At 51.1% G+C, this 18,729-nt stretch overlaps 1 protein-coding gene across 1 annotated transcript in view; it reads right to left on the bottom strand.

Moving 5' to 3' along the window:
- Positions 1 to 11,767, bottom strand: part of ITGA11 (integrin subunit alpha 11) — a 153,956-nt gene extending 142,189 nt beyond the window's left edge. The window contains exon 1 of the mRNA XM_064382029.1: positions 11,709 to 11,767. Coding sequence (XP_064238099.1) covers positions 11,709 to 11,760 — 52 coding nt within the window. The 5' untranslated portion in view covers positions 11,761 to 11,767. The remainder of the gene's footprint in view (positions 1 to 11,708) is intronic.
- Positions 11,768 to 18,729: the final 6,962 nt, after the last annotated feature.

Raw genomic sequence — 18,729 nt, forward strand, 5'->3', positions numbered from 1 at the left:
CGAGGCCTTTCCCACATAGACACTGTGGAACACTACACAGCCATAAAAAAGGATGAGTTCATGTCTTTTGCAGGAACATGGATGAAGCTGGAAACCATCATTCTCAGCAAACTGACACAAGAACAGAAAACCGAACACTGCATGTTCTCACTCACAGTGGGAGTTAACAATGAGAACACATGGGCACAGGGAGGGGAACATCACACACCAGGGTCTGTAGGGAGGTGGGGGGTTAGGGGAGGGACAGCATTAGGAGAAATACCTAATGTAGATGATAGGTTGATAGGTGCAGCAAACCACCATGGCACGTGTACACCTATGCAACAAACCTGCACGTTCTGCACATGTACCCCAGAACTTAAAGTATAATAAAACAAACAAGCAAAAAAAATGAAACAAGGCCTTTCCTGTCTCCTTGTGTCCTCTCGGAGCCATAGTAAATAGTGATGAACAGCATGGGGCCAGCTGGGCCGACCTGGACTGCCTGCTGTGAACCAATCTGCCCCTTTCTATGGTTCCAGCCCTTCCAGAGCCCCTCCTCCCTCCAGCAACTTCCCTTGCCCTGCCCATTTGTAAATGATGCTCAATGGTCCTCAACCTCTTCTTGTTTGGAAAGCAAGCCTTTGATACCAGATGGCCAGGGAAAAGCCAGGACGGAATGTGTACGCACCTAGTCGACTGGGGTCCTAAGAAGGGTGATTGGCTTATCTAGAAGGGGTGATTGATTAGTGAATGGGATTTGTAGCAACTGTGACAGCCTGGTAGGGAGATTTTAACCAATTGATTGATTCATTCTTGAACTATTTATCACTTGTGTACTCTGGCCAAGTGCTGCTCTGGGCCCTGGGATGCATGAGTAAACTCAACAGACAAAAATCCTTGCTCTCAGGAAGATGACATTCCATTGGCGCAGGCAATATACAACATGGATAAATAAAACAGGTAATAATGTGAGAGAGTATTAGAAGCCTCGGAGAGACTACAGCAGGGAAGGCGGATAGGAGGGGAGGTTACGCATGTGAGTGCGTGCAGGGAAGTTGAATTTTAGTCAGGAGCCCCAGGCAAGGCCTCCATGGGAGAAGGATGTTGGAGTAGAGACCTGAGGAAGTGAGAGAGGCTCTCTGGGAGGAGCATTTGTGCAGAAGAAACAGCAAGTGCGAAGCCCAGGGTGCCTGGCGTGTGTGAAGAACAGCCCGGAGGCCCTGGGGGTGGAGCAGAGTGAGCAAGTGGGGAAGGCACAGAGGATGAAGTCAGAAAGGCAGGGGAGCCAGGTCATATGGGACCTCTTACTCAGAGTAAGCGGGGAGCCCTGGAGGCTTCGGAGCAGAGCGGGGACATGACATGATGTGACCTATATTCTGGTGGCAGCCCTCTGGCTGCTGGGTACAAGGGCAGATGTAAGGAGCCAGTGAGGGGGCTGTGGCCACAGGCCATGGGAGCTTTTCTGTCCCCTGACCCCTCATGCAGGCTGCCTCCTGGTCTTTGTCTTTGGGGCTGAGCAGAGTGGGGAAGATGGATGGGAGATCATAGCCTTCACACAAGGGTGATGTGGGGCCAGCTGGGTGGGGGTGGGGGTGAGGGGCTGAGTTTCAGATGGGCTAGAATGCAGACAGATCCACACTGAAAAGAGAGGATGTTATGTACCCCAGAAATATGTACAATCATGATTATGTGTTTATTAAAAATTTGTAAAAAGAAAGAGCGGTGATACTCAGTGGCAACTGGGACAAGCTCAGGACGATGGTAGGGCCTGCTGAAGAGCCTGCCTGTGCCTTTGGCCCTGGCTGTCCTCACCGTCAGCAACAAGCACATTCCACAGCTGACGTTTGGCTTGTGGTCTGGCATGGCCCTCTGGTTGGTTTCTTCTGCTCTGAAAGGCTTTTAAAGTCAGAATTTGAGTTCTCTCTAAGTCTGGGGCGTGAATCACTGCTTCTGGGCCTGGAAAGGGGTGGAGGGATGGAGGCTCCATGCCGTGGGACGCCCCCTCTCACTCAGGCCTGCACCACTGAGGCACGTCTGTGTGAAAGCCCCCGGTCAAACCACTCTGAATCTGACCACTCACTCGCACGCTCCTAAGCAACATCCCCCCCGTCTGAGGGCCACCTCCACCCGCCCACGAGCGCGGCAAAGTCAGCGTCCAGGCCTGACTCAACTTCCCTTCTCAAACCTCTCATCCTCTCACATCTCTCTTCAGGTTGGTGACACTGCCCTTGGCCTCCCAGACACCTTTCCTTCCCTGGTAACTGGGCCATGTTAGATTCTGTCCCCCTGGGTTCACTCCTTTTGCATCTCACCACCTCACTTCACTCTGGCGTTCCCTTGCTGGGTAGCTGCAATAGCCATCTGATCATTCCACCTGCTCCCTTTCCCCGCTGAGAAAGCTCTTCCAAGCACAGATAGAACATGTCACTGCTCTCTCTGAAAAACCTTGCATGGCTCCCATCTGCTAGATCCAAATGCCTTAGCTGCCTTTCGGTTTCCTCTCGGTGGCCTCAGCCCACTGTTCTGTGGTTGCCATTCTTCACAGCACATACTCCAGCATCCGGCAAACCTCAGGCAGTGTGTCCAGGTGAACTCTCTACCCAACCCTCTTGCTGCCAGATCCAGTTCTTCCTGCATTTACAAATGATCTCTCTCCCACCTCTCAAATCCCAGAGTCCTTTATCTGTAGCTCTCTCATAGTCATTATTTCCTCCCTTGCACTGTAGTTATTTATCAAAAAATCTCTCTCCTACTAAACCATAAGCTCCTTGAAAGGCAGGAGTTCTCTCTTCTCATCTTTTATCCCCAGAGCACCTCCCAGGGCCTGACTCACGAAGGCTATTGTGCTATTATCTCCTGGAGTGCATGTGCAAAGAAATTTAAGACATCTATCCTGCCGTTAAATCACTTTCCATTTACTTGGCAGAGAGTTCTTTCATTCATTCAACACATCTTAACTGAGCACCTGCCATGTCTGGTCTGGTGCTGTCAAGACCTGGGATACAGTGGCTGATTAGAGATGTGGTCCCTGCTCTCCTGGTGCTCCCTCTGCAGTGGGGGAGGGTCCAGGCAGCTGGAATACTGTATGATGGGGGAAGTACAGGACACCTTGGAATCACACAAGTGGCGCCCCACTTGACTGATTGAGGGGGTTAGGGGAGGTTTCAGAAGGAAGTGGTGACCAAGCAGAGACCTGAAGAATAAGTGTGTGTGTGGGGGTAGCCAGGTGGGTAGAATCAGACAGAGACAACAGGAGTGAAGGCCAGAGAGAGCTCAGTGTGTTTAAGAAACGAAGCAGCTCAGGCTCGTTGGGGTGCTGTTGGGGTGTGCAGGTGCCCATACATATGGCTCTGCTAGAGGTGAGTCCTGAGTGCAGGCCAGGGCGGGCCATTCCTGCCTGGTCTGGTTGGCTCTTTCAGAGAGTCTGGACTCGACCCAATGATAGGGAGCCACTGAGGATTTAAGGAGGAAAGACAGACAACTCTGTGTGTGTTTGAGCCTCACTTTGGCTGCTGTGGAGAAAGCTCTGGATGAAGGGGGCAGGAAGGACAATGAAACCTGAGCTGGGGACTGTCCCCCTGCTCAGCCTACCCCCAGGCCAGCCTCCTCCTTCTGGGTGATGGAGCAGTCCTTCCTCACCCAGCCTGGGCTTGGCGTTGCCAGTGCCCCATCCTGAGTCAGGTGCTTCCTTCACCTGAACGCTCACTTCAACTTCAACATGGCCCAGGAGCACAGGGTTGGCATGACCCTAATGGACTTTGACCAACCCCTGCCAACACCTCCCATCACCCTCCATTCCAGTGCTGGCGTATCTGTCTGTGGACAGCTTTGATTGGCATCCTTGGCCAAATCAATCTGTCTATAGCTCCTCTTTGGTTTTCCTGGGCTCCCCCTTGGGGCCACACAGGGATCAGGCAGCTTATGCCTTGTAGGGTACACAGAGAGTATCATCAATGCATCACTCCCCACCGACCAACTCCAATCTGCAAAGTCCACCTTGCACTCAGCTTCTTAAACTCTCAAGCTGTGTCTCCAGCCCAGACCAGCTGTGAATCCTGTGGCGCTGCAGGCCAGGCAGTTCCAGAAGGACTGAGAGTCAGGATAGCTGGTTAAATCTTGGCTTTACCACTGGTGTTGTGTGACCCTCGGCAAGTCATTTCCCTTCCCTGGAGAGTGTTTGCTTTTTTGCTTGACTGGGGACTGGGTTTAGATTATTCTAGTGATCCTCCATCTTGGATGCCCATTAGAATTATTGGAGAGCTTGAAAAAATGTCCCTGCTGGGTCCCAGTGTGGAAAGTGATGCTGTGTTCTGGGGCGGGGCCTGGACGAGAGTTTTCTTCTACATCATCATTCTCATGCTTGCCTAGGATGGAGGACCGCTGGATCTGCTGGTCCCTGCCTTCCCTCCTAGCACTGACCCTCTACAATTCCATGACAGAATGAGATGAGAGGCCCACGTGGGCAGGTGAACAGGAGTCACCCCGTATTTAGAAGTACTGGCCCTGGAAAACCATGCCACTACAAATACTTGGAGCTGCCAAACGGTCAGGAATTTTAAGTCCCAGCTTCTCAAGTCTGCCAAGGTGGAAGCTCCAGAGCCCAGTGTTGAAGATGCAGAGATCCCCTAAAAAGGTTCCCAAAGCAGTCTTGGGGCAGTAACTGGAGACAGAAGCATCTTAATTCCACGGCTTAAAGATGACCTCACAGTCTGGTGTGTGCCTTTAGAACTGCTCCATGGACACCATCAGTGTTTGGCATGAGCCGTACAGTCTGTGGGATCTCTGGGGTGCCTTCTCCATGTTCCTTGAGGCAGAGATTACACTTTATCTAATTTGGAATTCCCAGAACCTGGAGGTGCCTTGGGTTTAGTGGGTGCTCAGCACATGCTGGTGAAATGGACAGGCCACGCGGCTTCTTCATCTGTAAAGTGGGATCATGGTGTCTTCCTTGCCAAATGACAGGCCCATGGGGAGAGCCGTGTGAGCAGGGCTGGTTTGATGAATGATTGGCACGGGCAGTGGCTGAGGGCCTTGCATTCAGAAGGGCCCTGTGCTGAATGAATGCCCTACTGTGGCCATCTAGAAGTTCTTAATCATTTTAAAACAAGGGATCTCACATTTTCATTTTGCACTGGGTCCTTCTGGTTAAGTAACTGGTCCTGCATGTGTTGTATGTGGTTTGAATAAACTCAGAGAACCCTGTCTACAAACTACTCGTGGGACTTTTATGAGGGCCACTGATCTCTGAATGCAGGGGCTATGAGTGCCAGGGAGAGAGCAACTCCAGGAGATGGAGAGGGAATGGAGACTGGAGGTGAGGGCAAGGGCCTCAGTTTCTCCATCCATCTAATGGACACACCTGTCTCAGCAGGATCTCTGGCCTCAGCTGGCCTGGCCTGACTCATAGAAGGAACATCTGGGAGTGCTGTTTGTAGACTGGTGAGAGCTACACCCCCTTGCCCATTTCACGATTTTTCCATGGCCTTCCTGAGACCCAGTCCTCTGATCTGCATGGAAGAAACGGGCCCTGAAAATCCGCAGGGTCAGGATTTCTGGTCGTCTGGCCCAGCTGAGTGATGCTGCCGGAGGGGAAGAAAGCTGTCAGCCCCAGCTGTGTAGGCAGGAACCCCTTCTCTGTGTCATCCTGTTTGGAATCCTGGAGTGCATTGCTATAGCAACTTGCCTAATTCACCCCACATGCCACGTGGAAAAACCTCTGCCCGCTTTAGAGCTTCATCACCCAAGCCACAAGCTGGGTTCTTCTACGTTATAGAACGAGGCTGCCCATCAGCAACAAGGGCTATGTAGGTCTCATCTGACCAGGGATAGAGTAGGAGGCTGAGTAGCTGGACTACACCAGGTAGGTCCAGCCTCACCTATTTAACCTGCTGGCTGGCCCTGGTGCCTGACATCCCACCATTAGCCCTTTATTCCTTGGGCTCAAGGCACAGCCAGTTGAAATGGAAATCCCTCTGGGTGGAACACATCACGTTGTCATCACTTATTAGTTCCATTCAGCATGAATTAACTCATTAGGCCTAAAGCTCAGAGCAGGTTCTGATTAGGAGAACGGGAGCAGGCAGGGCAGAGAGGAGGAGATTGCCAAACCTTGACCCTGAGAATGGGCTGGAGTGACAGTTGGGCAGACAGTGTTCCAGGGCATTGGACATATGGGGGCAGGTGTCAGAGCCCAGTGGGCCCTGAGCCAGGTGGGGAGACGGGAGGGGGACAGATGTTCTCACATAATCAGGCACCATAAGAGGACCACTTCTACTAAGCCAGCATCTTGTTGGAAGAATCACTGTATAGATGAGCCTAGAAGCCGGTGTCCCTGGGGGAGTGGTGTTTGCATACCGATCTCATTTCCCCTTAAGACAGCTCCTTCAACAAGAACCACTTACTGTCTGTCTGTGCCCTCATGGTACATTTCTTTAAAAGAGTATGGTGCATGGATTAAAAGCAGCGGCCCTTGTAATCCCAGCACTTTGGGAGGCCGAGGCGGGTGGATCAACCGAGGTCAGCAGTTCAAGACCAGCCTGGCCAACATGGGGAAACCCCCATCTGTACTAAAAATACAAAAATTAGCTGGGCATGGTGGTGCAGGCCTGTAATCCCAGCTACTTGGGAGGCTGAGGCAGGAGAGTCACTTGAACCCGGGAGGTGGAGGTTGCAATGTGCCTAGATGGTGCCACTGAACTCCAGCCTGGGCGACAGAGTGAGACTGTCTTAAAAAAAAAAAAAAAAAAAAAGCAAAAAGCAAAAAAAAAAAGCAGTGGCCTTGGAGTCAGACAAATCCCGACAACGCGTCTTACTCTATGGATGTGACCCTGAATGAGCCATTTAACTTCCTATGTGTAACCCGGTAATGGCAGCATTGCAGTAGTGACTTCGTGCAACTGTAGTGAGGCCTTACTGAGATATGAGAAAGTGCTTGACACAGTGCCTGGCATCAATTAAATGAGGGGAAGAGTACTAATGCTTCTGCGAGCTGAGGGCTTATTGGGTGCCAGACACTGTTCTCAGCACTTGACACAAATGCGTTACATATGGACCATTGAACCCGATGGTTGGCCTATGAAGTCGTTATTCTGCCCATTTTACAGTTGAGAAAAAATGAGGCCCGGGGGGCTCATCCAGGGTCACCCAGCTAGAAAAGATTTGTATCCGGGAAGTCTGGGTCCTGAGCCCACGCACATACCAATTATTTCTGCTGCTTGGTGTGTGCTTCGGCGAAGGAGGAAGTGAGAGACAGCAGGGAGCGGGTTCGGCCACACTGACTTTTCCTCCAGGTGGGATTTCACAGGGCTTGGGACTCAGGTCTTAAGTATACAGCATGAAAACCCTCCATGGAATTTTTTTGCAGCTCATTGATTTTTGATTTACAAGATGACCACCACCAGCCTCCTCCTCTCCTTCTCCCGTCACTGGTAACAAACTTCTGGGCGTCTGACGAAGAATTCACACAGTTAGGATCTGCATGCTGGGGTTGGGGAGGGTCGGCCTTAGACCACATCTCCTACAGCAAGCACTCCATGCTGAAGGTGTGTGGGTGTCTTTGGAGCTCACAACTGCTTAGAGGAAAGTTCCAAATGCCTATGAATCCTTGCTGGTAGCCCTCAGTTGGTGGGGAGTGGGTGAGCAGGGAAGGGGATTTAAGTGATGAGGATCAGCAGCATGCCATTTTTGAATGGTATTAGAGGATTTTTAAGGCTGATTTTGTAGCTGACCCTCCCTGAGTCAGCCAGAGCCCATCACTGCCTGGGGAGGGTTATGATGGATCCTAGAACTATGTTCAACTTTGAGTCCCAAAATAAGCTTTGGAAGCCCAGGGTGAGACAATAACACCCAAAGCCAGGCGCTGTGAAGAAACAGGGACTTTTAAAATTCCCCAAATTCCCTTCTACATAGCAAGAGCCAAGCCAGTGCAGCTCAGAACATAGTTTTATCCTAAGTGATAGGATCTGGGGGTGTTGGTGGAAGGGAGGGAGAATAGAAGGGAATGTCCCTGCTGTTAAGAAGGAAGAACTCCCACTACAGCAGGGGAGAAAAAAAAGTTCAGAGAGGGCAAGGTGGAGGTAAGATATTGTCTGAGTTCTTCCAGAGCTCACAGCCCTGCTTGGATGGGCTGGGAATTGTGGGAAGAGCATGGAGCTGAACATCCCATCTCTGGGGGTCCAGTGTGGGGTAGAGATGGGGGCATGGTGAGTAAGCAGAAAGAGAGTGAGACTCACTCCAGGGCCTGTTTGTGATATGGAAAGATCCAGAAGCTCTTCACTAATGGCAGCTGAGGCGCTTGGCTGACAAGTTCCCAGCAGGTGGGCGATGGGGTGGCAAAGTGACAAACTTTCCCTTCTTCCCTGCTGTCCACTGGGAAGGAGAGGCTGGGAGCAGGACTTGGACCTCTGCAGCCTTTGCACACCTGCGGTGTGTAGCACTGTGCTTCTCCACAGGAGGCTTTCTGTTGGGTAGGACCCCCACCCACAAGGGCCATGTTGTGTGGTATGGGCCTTCTCCTCTGCCACACCACAGTACACCCACATCAAGAACATACTGACTTCAAGACAGCCTCGATGGTAAACAGACAGACAAAACAACGCTGAGTTGTTATTATGATCAAGAGTTTGGGCCAGGGCTTTGGGGGAGGGGCTAGGAAAGGCTTCACTTATTTGGGGCCCTGGCATGTATATCTCTGCTGATTCTTCAATACACTTCCTCTAAACTTCTCTTATGAACTTGAGTTTGAAAGTTACATCTCCGTGTGTCTTTAGATCCTGAATAGTCAATACCTTGAGTGCTGCTGCTGATGCTAGAGAAGACAGACAATCGCCATGAGTGCTTAATATGTGCCTGGCATTTTCTAAGCATTAATCTTTGTGATAACTCTAAGTTCTATTACTACCCCCACTTTGTAGGTGAGTAAACTGAGGCACAGAGCCATAGAGTAACTTGCCAAGGGCACAGAGCCCTAACTGGCAGGGCCTAGGTTAATCCCAGGCAGTGAAACTCCAGGGCCTTCACCCTTACACTGTGTCTGATCTCACTTTGTGTCTTTATGGAGCCTGGCAGATAACAGGTGCTCAGCAAAGATTGTGCTTCTAAGAATCATCACCCTTACAGATAGGTTATGACTATAAAACTCTGGTCAGTGGATCTCCTCTGTTTTTGGACTTGATTACTTCTTTTTTTCAGGCTTTCCTGATAGTTTTGTCTACCCCATCACACTGTCCAACCTGCAGCTGGACCTCTGGGAGCTCTGGGAGAGTAGATGCTGAGGTCTCACTCTCCCTTGGTCTCTGACATGTCCCCTGCTCAGCCAAACTGCTATCACCAGTAGACAAGCTTCCTGGTAATCCTCACATTGAATCCACGTGAGGCACGGATCAGAGAGCAACATCAGTCTTGTCCTGGAGCCTGAGGAATGAACCCAATGATCCCTGAGACCCTTCTAGTCTTCAACTGACCAGAGTGGTTTTAAAATATTCATCATCTTCTTCAACTAGTCCTAGAAAATAACATTCCAAAATATGAACATTCCCACTTTAAGGCCCACTCACACTCTACACACTTTTTCAGGGCCAGTTCGAATGATATCTCCTCCTCCAGGAAGCCTTCCTTATCTGGCTGAAATTGAACTTCTCTTATTTGAACACCCAGCCCCTGGTTTCCCCACGCCATTCACTCCCTGGTCCCTCTGTTTAGCTTTCCCTGGCCTTGGCTAGTTCTCAGTTACAGGCAGGACCCAGATGGCACACATGCTTGGGCCCCACCCCCAGCTCCTTGCTAGCGGATGTCGTTGTTCCAACATTGATTGATATGTTTAATGAATCCCATATTTCAACAACGCAACTGACCAGACATAACTCAGGAGTGTTTTCGCCATATAAGCGGAGCTCTGACTCACAAATCCTGTCTTCAGAGGTCCTTTAAAGTCTTTGTTCCTCCCCTCCTCCTCCTTGAGTAACAAACAACATTAACAACCATTGATTAAAGACTACTGCGCACCCAGCCCTGTGTTTAGGGCCTTTCTTACGTGCCTTACAGCATTCTGACAACTTTACGGACTCAGAATTTGTATCTCCATTCCTCATATAAGGAAACCTGTTGGAAAGGTTGCATAACCAGTCCGAGATCGAACAGCTAGCGGGGTGCAGAGCCAAGTGGAAGCCAGGTCTGATTCCAAAGCCATTGCTCTTAGCTTCCTGAGGTCCAGGCGGTCCCTAGCCCCTAAGGCAGCCACTCCTTCCCGAGGTTCTGACGGAGCCACCTATCTGGAATCACACAGGAGTGCACCTCTTTTCTTGTGGCTGGATCTCCTCATGATAGGAGGACAGGTCCTGGAGAAGCCTCTCCCCTCCGGTCTAAATACACCTAGATGGGTTTGGCCCCCTGCTGCAGCTGGCTTCTAGATGCATGTTGGCCTGGTGGCAGTTCTTCCCTTGCTTTCCCCTCCAAGCCCCCTACAACTCAGTGCACCAATGATTGCTTTAAACTGCGACTCTAGGATTCCACTAGCCAGAGGCCCTTTCAGCCATGGGCCCTCTGAGAAGCTCCTCTGTAAGCCGACACTGGGGCAAGCGGGAGAGGTGCCCTCAGGGAGCTCAGGTGGAGATCCTTATCCGGCAGTCGGGATGAGGGTCTCCACCTGAGCTCCCTGAGGGCGCCTCTACCGCTACCACTGCATCTGTCCCCCACTACCGGCCCCAGCTTGGGACTGGAGCCCACGTAGAAGGAGAGGCCAGGTCGAGCACCCACACCCGGCCAGTACCCGAGGCGCTAGCCCTTGCCGGAGCACTTGGCCGCCTTCTGCAGAACAGCATCACCGGCGGCCGCCCCTCGTGGAGGGTGGGGCTGGGGTGCCCGGTGTGGGACGACCGGGCCCGGGTACCCTTCGGCGGAGAACCCAGGGCTGGCCTCCAGCTACCGGCCGCGCGCCCCTCGGGCCGGAGGTTCCTGCTGCGCCCCTACACCTGGAGTGCATTAGGCGGCGGCGCGCGTCTAGGAGACGGCGGCTTTCCCCAGATTATTGAATAATTGCATAATTCCGAGCGCGGGTTGGGAAGCGATGCCGGGTCCCTACCCCGAGTGTCAGGTAACGTTTCCGGGGGTCCTGTGCTGCGCGGCTGCGTCCCGCCGCTGCTGGCCGGGCCGATGAGGGCTAGCCCCCGCCTACGGGCCATCGCCCCGGGAAATTGCTCTGTCTTCTGCCCGGGGGACTCTGGGCAGCCCCCACCCCCACTCCCTAGCCCTCCGGGGCCGCCGCGCCCGGTCTCCAAACTTTGAGATGCTTCCCCGGCGCCAGGCAGGATGGCAGCCGGGGCACGCTCGCTCGGCGCGTTCTGTCCGCTTCCCCAGTCGTGGCCGCGCGCCCTCGGAGCTCCCGGCACATCCGAGTGCCCCTGGCAGCGGTGCGGGAACCCGGGCGTGGCCCTTGGAGGCACCCAGGAGTGCCACCAGATCAGGGCGCTTTTCAACTCTAGCCTCTTCAACTCCTCCCAAACACACCAAAGAGTCCCGGCTCTCAATAGCCTCCGCGCACCGCCCTCTTTTGCTGAGCTTGACAGAACCGCTAGACTGCGGCCAGTCCCTTGGGGACCAACGTCCCCAAGAGCAGCCAAGGTCTGACCCTAGGAGGCGCGTCGCGTCCTGGTCCTGGCTGCTGGATCCAAGCCCCGAGGGCCCAGGGAGAGACTCTGAGAGTCAAAGGGAGGCAGAGTTTGGGCACGTACCTGGCCACAGGCTGAGCGCCCAGGCCACCACCAGGCCCCTGGGCAGGTCCATGTCCCGCGGCGCGGCGGCGGGGTCCGGTGTGCAGCAGCGGCGGGGGGCGGCGAGCCAGAGCGGCAGCCTTCTCGGCGCGGCGCCTGCAGCCTGCACTGCGCGAGGCGCGCGGCTCCCTGACAGCTGCGGCTCATTCAGAGGAAGTGGGAGGGTTCGAGCCGCGAGGAGGGGCCTCGGACACCACGCCGGCTCGGGCTCCCGGCCAGTTTCGGCCGCTCTGCCACCTGGGCAGGCGGCGCGCTGACTCGACGCGCCTCCGCAGCGCTCCTTCTCCGACCCGACCTCATCCTCCGGCGAATACTCCAGAGAACCGCTCCTGGGAACCCCCTCAGCAGTGTAGCACCAACCGCCTCAGTCAGATTCTGCTCAGGAAAAGTGGTTTCTATTCCCATTTCTCAGTGAAAAGCGCTCCACAAAACTCAGAGCACGCGAGCTGGCTCAGGAACACCTGCTAAAACTCAGGTCCCCTTGGCCAAGTGAGTGGATGTCCCTCAAAGGTCCATTCTGAGACATCCCCGTGTCTCCTTGCACCCTGAAGCTTGAATTGCAGAGGCTACAGTGTTTCTCCTGACCCTGGAACACGTGCAGATTCGCCTCCACTGCCATCCTCCCCAAACCTCCACACCTGAGGCATTCCAAAGCACCCAGGTGCACTGCGCACCCGCTCTTAACATAGCACGAAGCTCTTCTTTGGAACCCTGCCACCTTCTTTCCCCCTTGTAATCACTGACAGTTAAATTCAATGCACATGTATCTCAAGAGCTTTAAATCCAGGCTCTGGACCTCCATCCCACATACTGAGGCTGGCCTTTCCAGCAATGGTGGAAGCTGAGGCAGAGGGTAGGAAGGTCAGGGTGCAGGGAAAGCCACAGCAGAGCACCCTTCCCCTACTTTCTCAGGCAAGCCTTCTTTCACCCCAATTACCATCCTCACCAGGTGGGGTCGCAGACACATGCTGATAGTCCCCATCCTGCTCTCCCTCATTTTTTTTTCGTTGTAATTAGTGGAGAAGCTAGACATCAATTGGTGTGATCATTTGATTAACTCTTCTCTCCTGTGCAGACTGAAAACACCATCAGGGTAGAAATCTCCGGTTCACAATGGAGTACTCAGCCCCCAACACCCAGGAACCAAGTAGGTGGGTGGGTGGATGGATAAGTGAGTACAGGTGGTGTGTGGGTGCACAGAGGATGGAGTTTTCTATCTGGGAGGTATTGGAAGGGCTTCCCAGAGGGGGTGCTGCTCAGTCAGGGCCCCTGAAGATAAGCTGGAGTTTGAGAAGGTCCAGGTTCACATGAGTGATGTGGCATTGTGTTTGATTACCAACCTCACTCTCTTTCGGGTGGCTATCTGGGTTTTTACTTCAGTATCTTCACCTCTCCCACTCAGCCACAGACTCAGGGAAGGTGATTCCATCCCTGGGGTGTGTGTGTGTGGAGGGAGGTATGCAGGTCAGGCTAAAATGAATCAGTGTGTTACCCTTCCCAGCCCATAGTTTCAGAAAGCCTAAAGAAAAACATTGTCCAGGAAGCAAGCTTTCTTGCTTTTCTAAAAGAGCTCTTAGAACAGACAGATGAACTAACTCTCTCTCCTCCCGTCTCCCTCTCTCCCTCTCCTGCCTCCTCTCCTAGGCTGGGACAAGGAACTTTGTAGTCTCAGAAGTTCACGGGGTCAGGGTAGGGAAGGAGGATCTGGCCTTGGGACGAGGTGGACACTGGATGACAGAATGGAGAATCTTGTTGAACCCTTGAATGAAGTCACCCCTTTACCCTGTTCCCCTTGGGACTTACTAGTTATGTGACAGTGAGTCCCCTTTATTGAGCTGAGTTTAAGCCAGTTGAGTTGAATGTAGAACACGCTCACAGCTAGGGAATGGGCTGCAGCCCATGTCCCTGCCTTGCACAAATCTCCAGGTGTGTCAGAATAACCTGGAGCACGTGCAAAGACTGCAAAGTCCCCAAGGATCAGGGAGTGCTGGTGGGCGCCCTGGGCACCTCTGACATGTGGGTGGTCTGCAGCTTGCGCTCAGAGTCTGCACGCTGCTTGCTGAAAGGGCGCGCTGTGGTGGCTGTCCTGGCTGCGCTGCTGCTGGTCTTGCTGGTAACAATTCTACCATTCATTCACCTTCACCATCCTCACAGGGGCTTGGGGAATGGGGGTCCAGAGGATCGCTATGTGTGCTTTTGTGTAACATGGGAGGGTGAGGGGAGAGGTATGCCTTCATTTGTTCTTTCAACAAATCCTACAGAGTGCCTACTATGCCCCTGTGCCCTGCAGCCTGCACTAGGGAGCTGGTGATGGAGCCGAGGAGACTAGACGTAACCACATACTTATTTATCTAATCATAATCTATTATTTATTAATATATTTTAAATCATTTATTATTTCATCATTATCAGACAGTATTTAAATCGCACCCAAGGCAACAGCATATGAGTGACAAATGCACAATCCACACTCTAAGGCTAAAGAACTGCAGAGAATTGGGTGAAGGGCTTTCTGAAAGCTACGGTTTCTGTTGAATAATAATAATAATAGTAATAACTCTTTGCATGTATACAGCATTTTAACTGATTTATTCACATGCCATAACATGTACCATAGAATCCAGTAGTTTTTAGTATGCTCACAAGATTGTAAAACCATCCACACTAATTTCACAATATTTTTATCACCCCGAAAAGAAACCCTGTAACCGTGAGCAGACACTCCCCCTTCCTTCCCAGCAGCCCCTGGCAACCACAAATCTATTTTCTGTCTCTATGGATTTGCCTATTCTGGACATTTCATACAAATGAAATCATGCAACACATGACCTTTTGAATGTGGCTTCTTTTCCTTAGCATGGTGTTTCCAAGGTTCCACCATGTTGCAGCATGCATCGGTATTTCATTTCCTTTGATTGCCAAGTAACATTCCATCGTATGGACGTTTATCCATTCATCAGATGATGCATATTTGGGTGTTTCCACTTTGGGTTATGATGAATAATGTGGCTATGACATTGTGCTGCTGGTCTTGCTGATAACAATTCTACCATTCGTGAACATAGTAGCATAATGTTAGCAGAATGTTCATACAAGTTTTTGTATGAATGTATGTTTTCAGTTCTCCTGGGTATACACCTAGGAGTGGAATTGCTGGTCATATAGTAATTTTATGTTTAATGTTTTGAGGAACTGCCAAACTGTTTTCCACGGTTGCTGCATCATTTTACATTCCTACCAACAATGTGTGAGTGCTATGTACAGTGTTTTACTATTTTTAAAATCCCTTTCACGGCCGGGCGCGGTGGCTCAAGCCTGTAATCCCAGCACTTTGGGAGGCCGAGGCGGGTGGATCACGAGGTCAAGAGATCGAGACCATCCTGGTCAACATGGTGAAACCCCGTCTCTACTAATACAAAAAAATTAGCTGGGCACGGTGGCGCGTGCCTGTAATCCCAGCTACTCAGGAGGCTGAGGCAGGAGAATTGCCTGAACCCAGGAGGCGGAGGTTGCGGTGAGCCGAGATCGCGCCATTGCACTCCAGCCTGGGTAACAAGAGCGAGACTCCGTCTCAAAAAAAAAAAAAAAAAAAAAAAAATCCCTTTCACACCCATGATCTAATTTAATACTCAACAGTCTTGTACGAAATTGTATTTATTTTTTATAGATAAAGAAATCGTGTAGTTGAAGATCCTTTCAGTTGCAAGTGACAAATTCAACACAATCAAACTGAAGCAGAAAATACAATGTAAAAGATCGTGTAACTAGGAAGTGCAAAGGTGTTCTGTCTGCAGGTATGGCTGGATCAAGGGTCTCAGATCAATGTTACTGCTCTCTCTCTGTCTTCTCTTAGTTTTGCTTCACTCCATTTCCCTTTCCTGCAGCAGAAGAGTTTTTCTGCCTGTCTAGCAGTTCCAAGCTTATACTTTATAGATTCTAAAGGGAGAGAGATAGCCTTCCCTTCCTAGATCCAGCAGAAAAGTCTAGGGCTTTGGTTCATGCCCACCCCTGAACCAGTCCTAGTGTCTAAAGGATACGGTGCTATAGTTAGCTCAGTCTGGGACACACACCCAGCCCCATGACTTCAGAGGAGAAAGGCGCCATGACTGACAGCCCCACCAGAACCACATATTATAGGAGAGGACTTTCCTAAAGAAACCAGAAAAAGGGGGATGGCAAAGTATATGGGACAGACAAATCCATAGTTTCCAAAAAATCTAAACTCAAAGTAGCAATAGATTCACCCAAGATTCCACAGCATCTATGTGGCAGAACTGAGACTGGAACCCAGACATTCGGATAGCAGATTGAGAACTAATCTCAACATCCCAACTGGGTGGAGGAAGCAGGTATTTTAAGCAAAGACTGTGTGAGCATGGTCAGCTCAGAGACAGGTCCTATGGGCAGCTCCTGCGGCTCCCAAGCTTTCAGTCTGAGCACGCTCCTCTGGGAGGAGCTTGGCTTCTCTAGGTAGGGAAAGCGAGGAGCTGCTGTCTTCTCTAAAGGAACCTAGCAGTGGGCTAGAGCACTGACGGCAGAGGCCTTGGCTTAGTTAGGACCAATACACTCTTTGTTTAAATCTTTTTTGAGACGGAGTCTTGCTCTGTTGCCCAGGCTGGAGTGCAGTGGCGCGATCTTGGCTCACTGCAACCTCTGCTGCCTCCTGGGTTCAAGTGATTCTCCTGCCTCAGTAGCTGGGATTACAGGCACCCACCACCATGCCTGGCTAATTTGTGTGTGTGTGTGTGTGTGTGTGTGTGTGTGTGTTTGTAGAGATGGGGTTTCACCATGTTGGCCAGGCTGGTCTTGAACTTCTGACCTCAAGTGATCCACCTGCCTTGTCTTCCCAAAGTGCTGGGATTATTGGCAGGAGCCACCATGCCTGGTCCCAATGCACTCTTCTTCCAGAAAAGTTCTTGGGGTGGCCTGATCTGCACTCATTTCAGAGAAGTGCCTCTCTCTTTCTACCCTTTCTCTGAGTTTTTCACCTCTCTGACCTCGGGTGATCCATTGTCCTTGTTTGCCTGGGACTGAGAGGTTTTCTAGAATGCAGGATGTCAGTGTCAACACTGGGGGACAGTCTCTGGCAAACTGGGATGAACTGGTCTCCCTGAGTCTATCTTAGGCTGTCTGCCTCACTTTCCCCAACTTTCTTCTCCAACACTCCCCCCTCTCTCCCACTCTGGTTATTTCTCTTCGCCCTTCTCTGCCCTGCTCCTGGGTACCCCCAATGCAGCCAGTCTCCATAATCAGCATGGGGGCTCCACCTTGAGGCACTCCCTGGCTTCTGGGCTCCTTTCTGCCCTCACAGGCCCCCCATGGATCTTGCTTCCTCCCTGTACTATCTGTCGGTTTGTGCTTAGGAAATGCAAACTTTTTTTCAAAGATAAACTTAAGCAAACTTACAGTTACTGAGAAGGCATATCTTCTGCCAAAAAGCGATATAATAAATTCCAAAGGCAAAAGGCAAAAAAAAAAAAAAAAAGCCACCAGATTGCCTTGTTATCTGCTGTTTGAATGATGCGTGCCACCATTCTGGACCAATGACTTCTGTGATAGGAGGTGGCTGCGTTTGTCATGCACAAGTGGGCTTAGAGGGTGCCTTTTGGTTTTTATTCATCGTGCCAGGTCTCATCCCCAACAGCAAAGTGAAGCGGGTTAACTTTGAAGAAGTGTGTTTATACCAGTAGCGTGTGTTTGTCCCAGCCACTTCAAAGTCGAATTCAAAATGTTCAAGCCGGGTGGATGCCGCCATTCTTCCTAATCCTGTGCCTGCAGGTCAGTGACTGGAATTTCTACAAGGATCAAGCCCTGTACACAATCTATACTGAATCTGGAAAGTTATTTTGTGATCTCCATTTCTCAAGCCACAAATATGTACAACATTTGCAGTGAAGATATCAAAGGGAAGGAGAACAGTACAGAAAGACACGCAGGATGGATAGGGAAACATCTCTTTGAAGAAAAAGTATGTCAAAGGGTATGAGAGAATACAAATTGCTTTAAAAGTCTAGAGGTGTCAGTCAAAGTTCCAGATGAGAGGTCATTTCTGATGGGGTTTAGGTGGGCTAAACCCTTGACATTGTACCAGACTGGAAGAGCCACATCAGAATAGAATGTCACTACAACGTGAAGAATACCTTCAACTGAGCACTTAATATAAGCTAACGGCAACTCTTGTATTGTTTTTTCAGTCCTCAGCACCACCCAGGGGGGTTTCAGGACTTCCATCCTGGTCCTGGGCTGGGCTGAGATGTCTGGGAGAAGCCGTGAAAGTGAGGGTCTGGATGTGGTGCACAGGGGTAAAGAAGACTGTCTTGGGGAACAGTCATGATATTAAACAAGGCATGCAGCAGCAGACTGAGGAATTCCCACAATGCATAGGGTTCGGGGCCAAGGGTGCAGACTGGCAGGGGAGCAGGAGTTGAGCCATTCTATTAATGCATTTACCGGGCACCCTGCTGGGGATGGAGGGACCAACCAGATGTGTTCTTGCCTCTCCACAAAGCTCCAAATCTAGGAGAGGAGACAAACATGAGCAGTAATAATCAAAACAACGCCTCCCATTTATCGATCACTTATTGTGCGGGATGCTGTCCTCCTATTTCCTTTAATCTTATGACAGCCCTACAGAGTAGTATAATTACTATCCACCTTTTACAGAGGAAGAACTTGAGGCTCAGAGAGGTAAGCTTTCAGAACTTGTAAAAGGAGGACCCAGGATTTGAACCTGGTCTTGTCTGATCCCAGATCCCAAGCTCCTAACCACTGGCTTCACTGCTTTTTGGCACTGGACAGTAAATGGGACTGTGCTAAGGGCTTAAATAGAAGTGTGAACAGAGAAGCACATAGGAGGGCCAGAGAAGGAAGTTACCTCTGAGGGGGCCTTGGAAGTAGGAGTTTTTCAGAGGTGAAGTGAACATTCTAAGTAGAGGAAGTGCAAACATACCAGACTCTGTGCAAAAGAGTAAGCATTTGATCT

Source organism: Aotus nancymaae, unplaced genomic scaffold, assembly GCF_030222135.1.
Source record: "Aotus nancymaae isolate 86718 unplaced genomic scaffold, 86718_ANA_hifiasm-v0.15.2.pri h1tg000003l, whole genome shotgun sequence".
Classification (NCBI taxonomy): Eukaryota; Metazoa; Chordata; class Mammalia; order Primates; family Aotidae; genus Aotus; species Aotus nancymaae.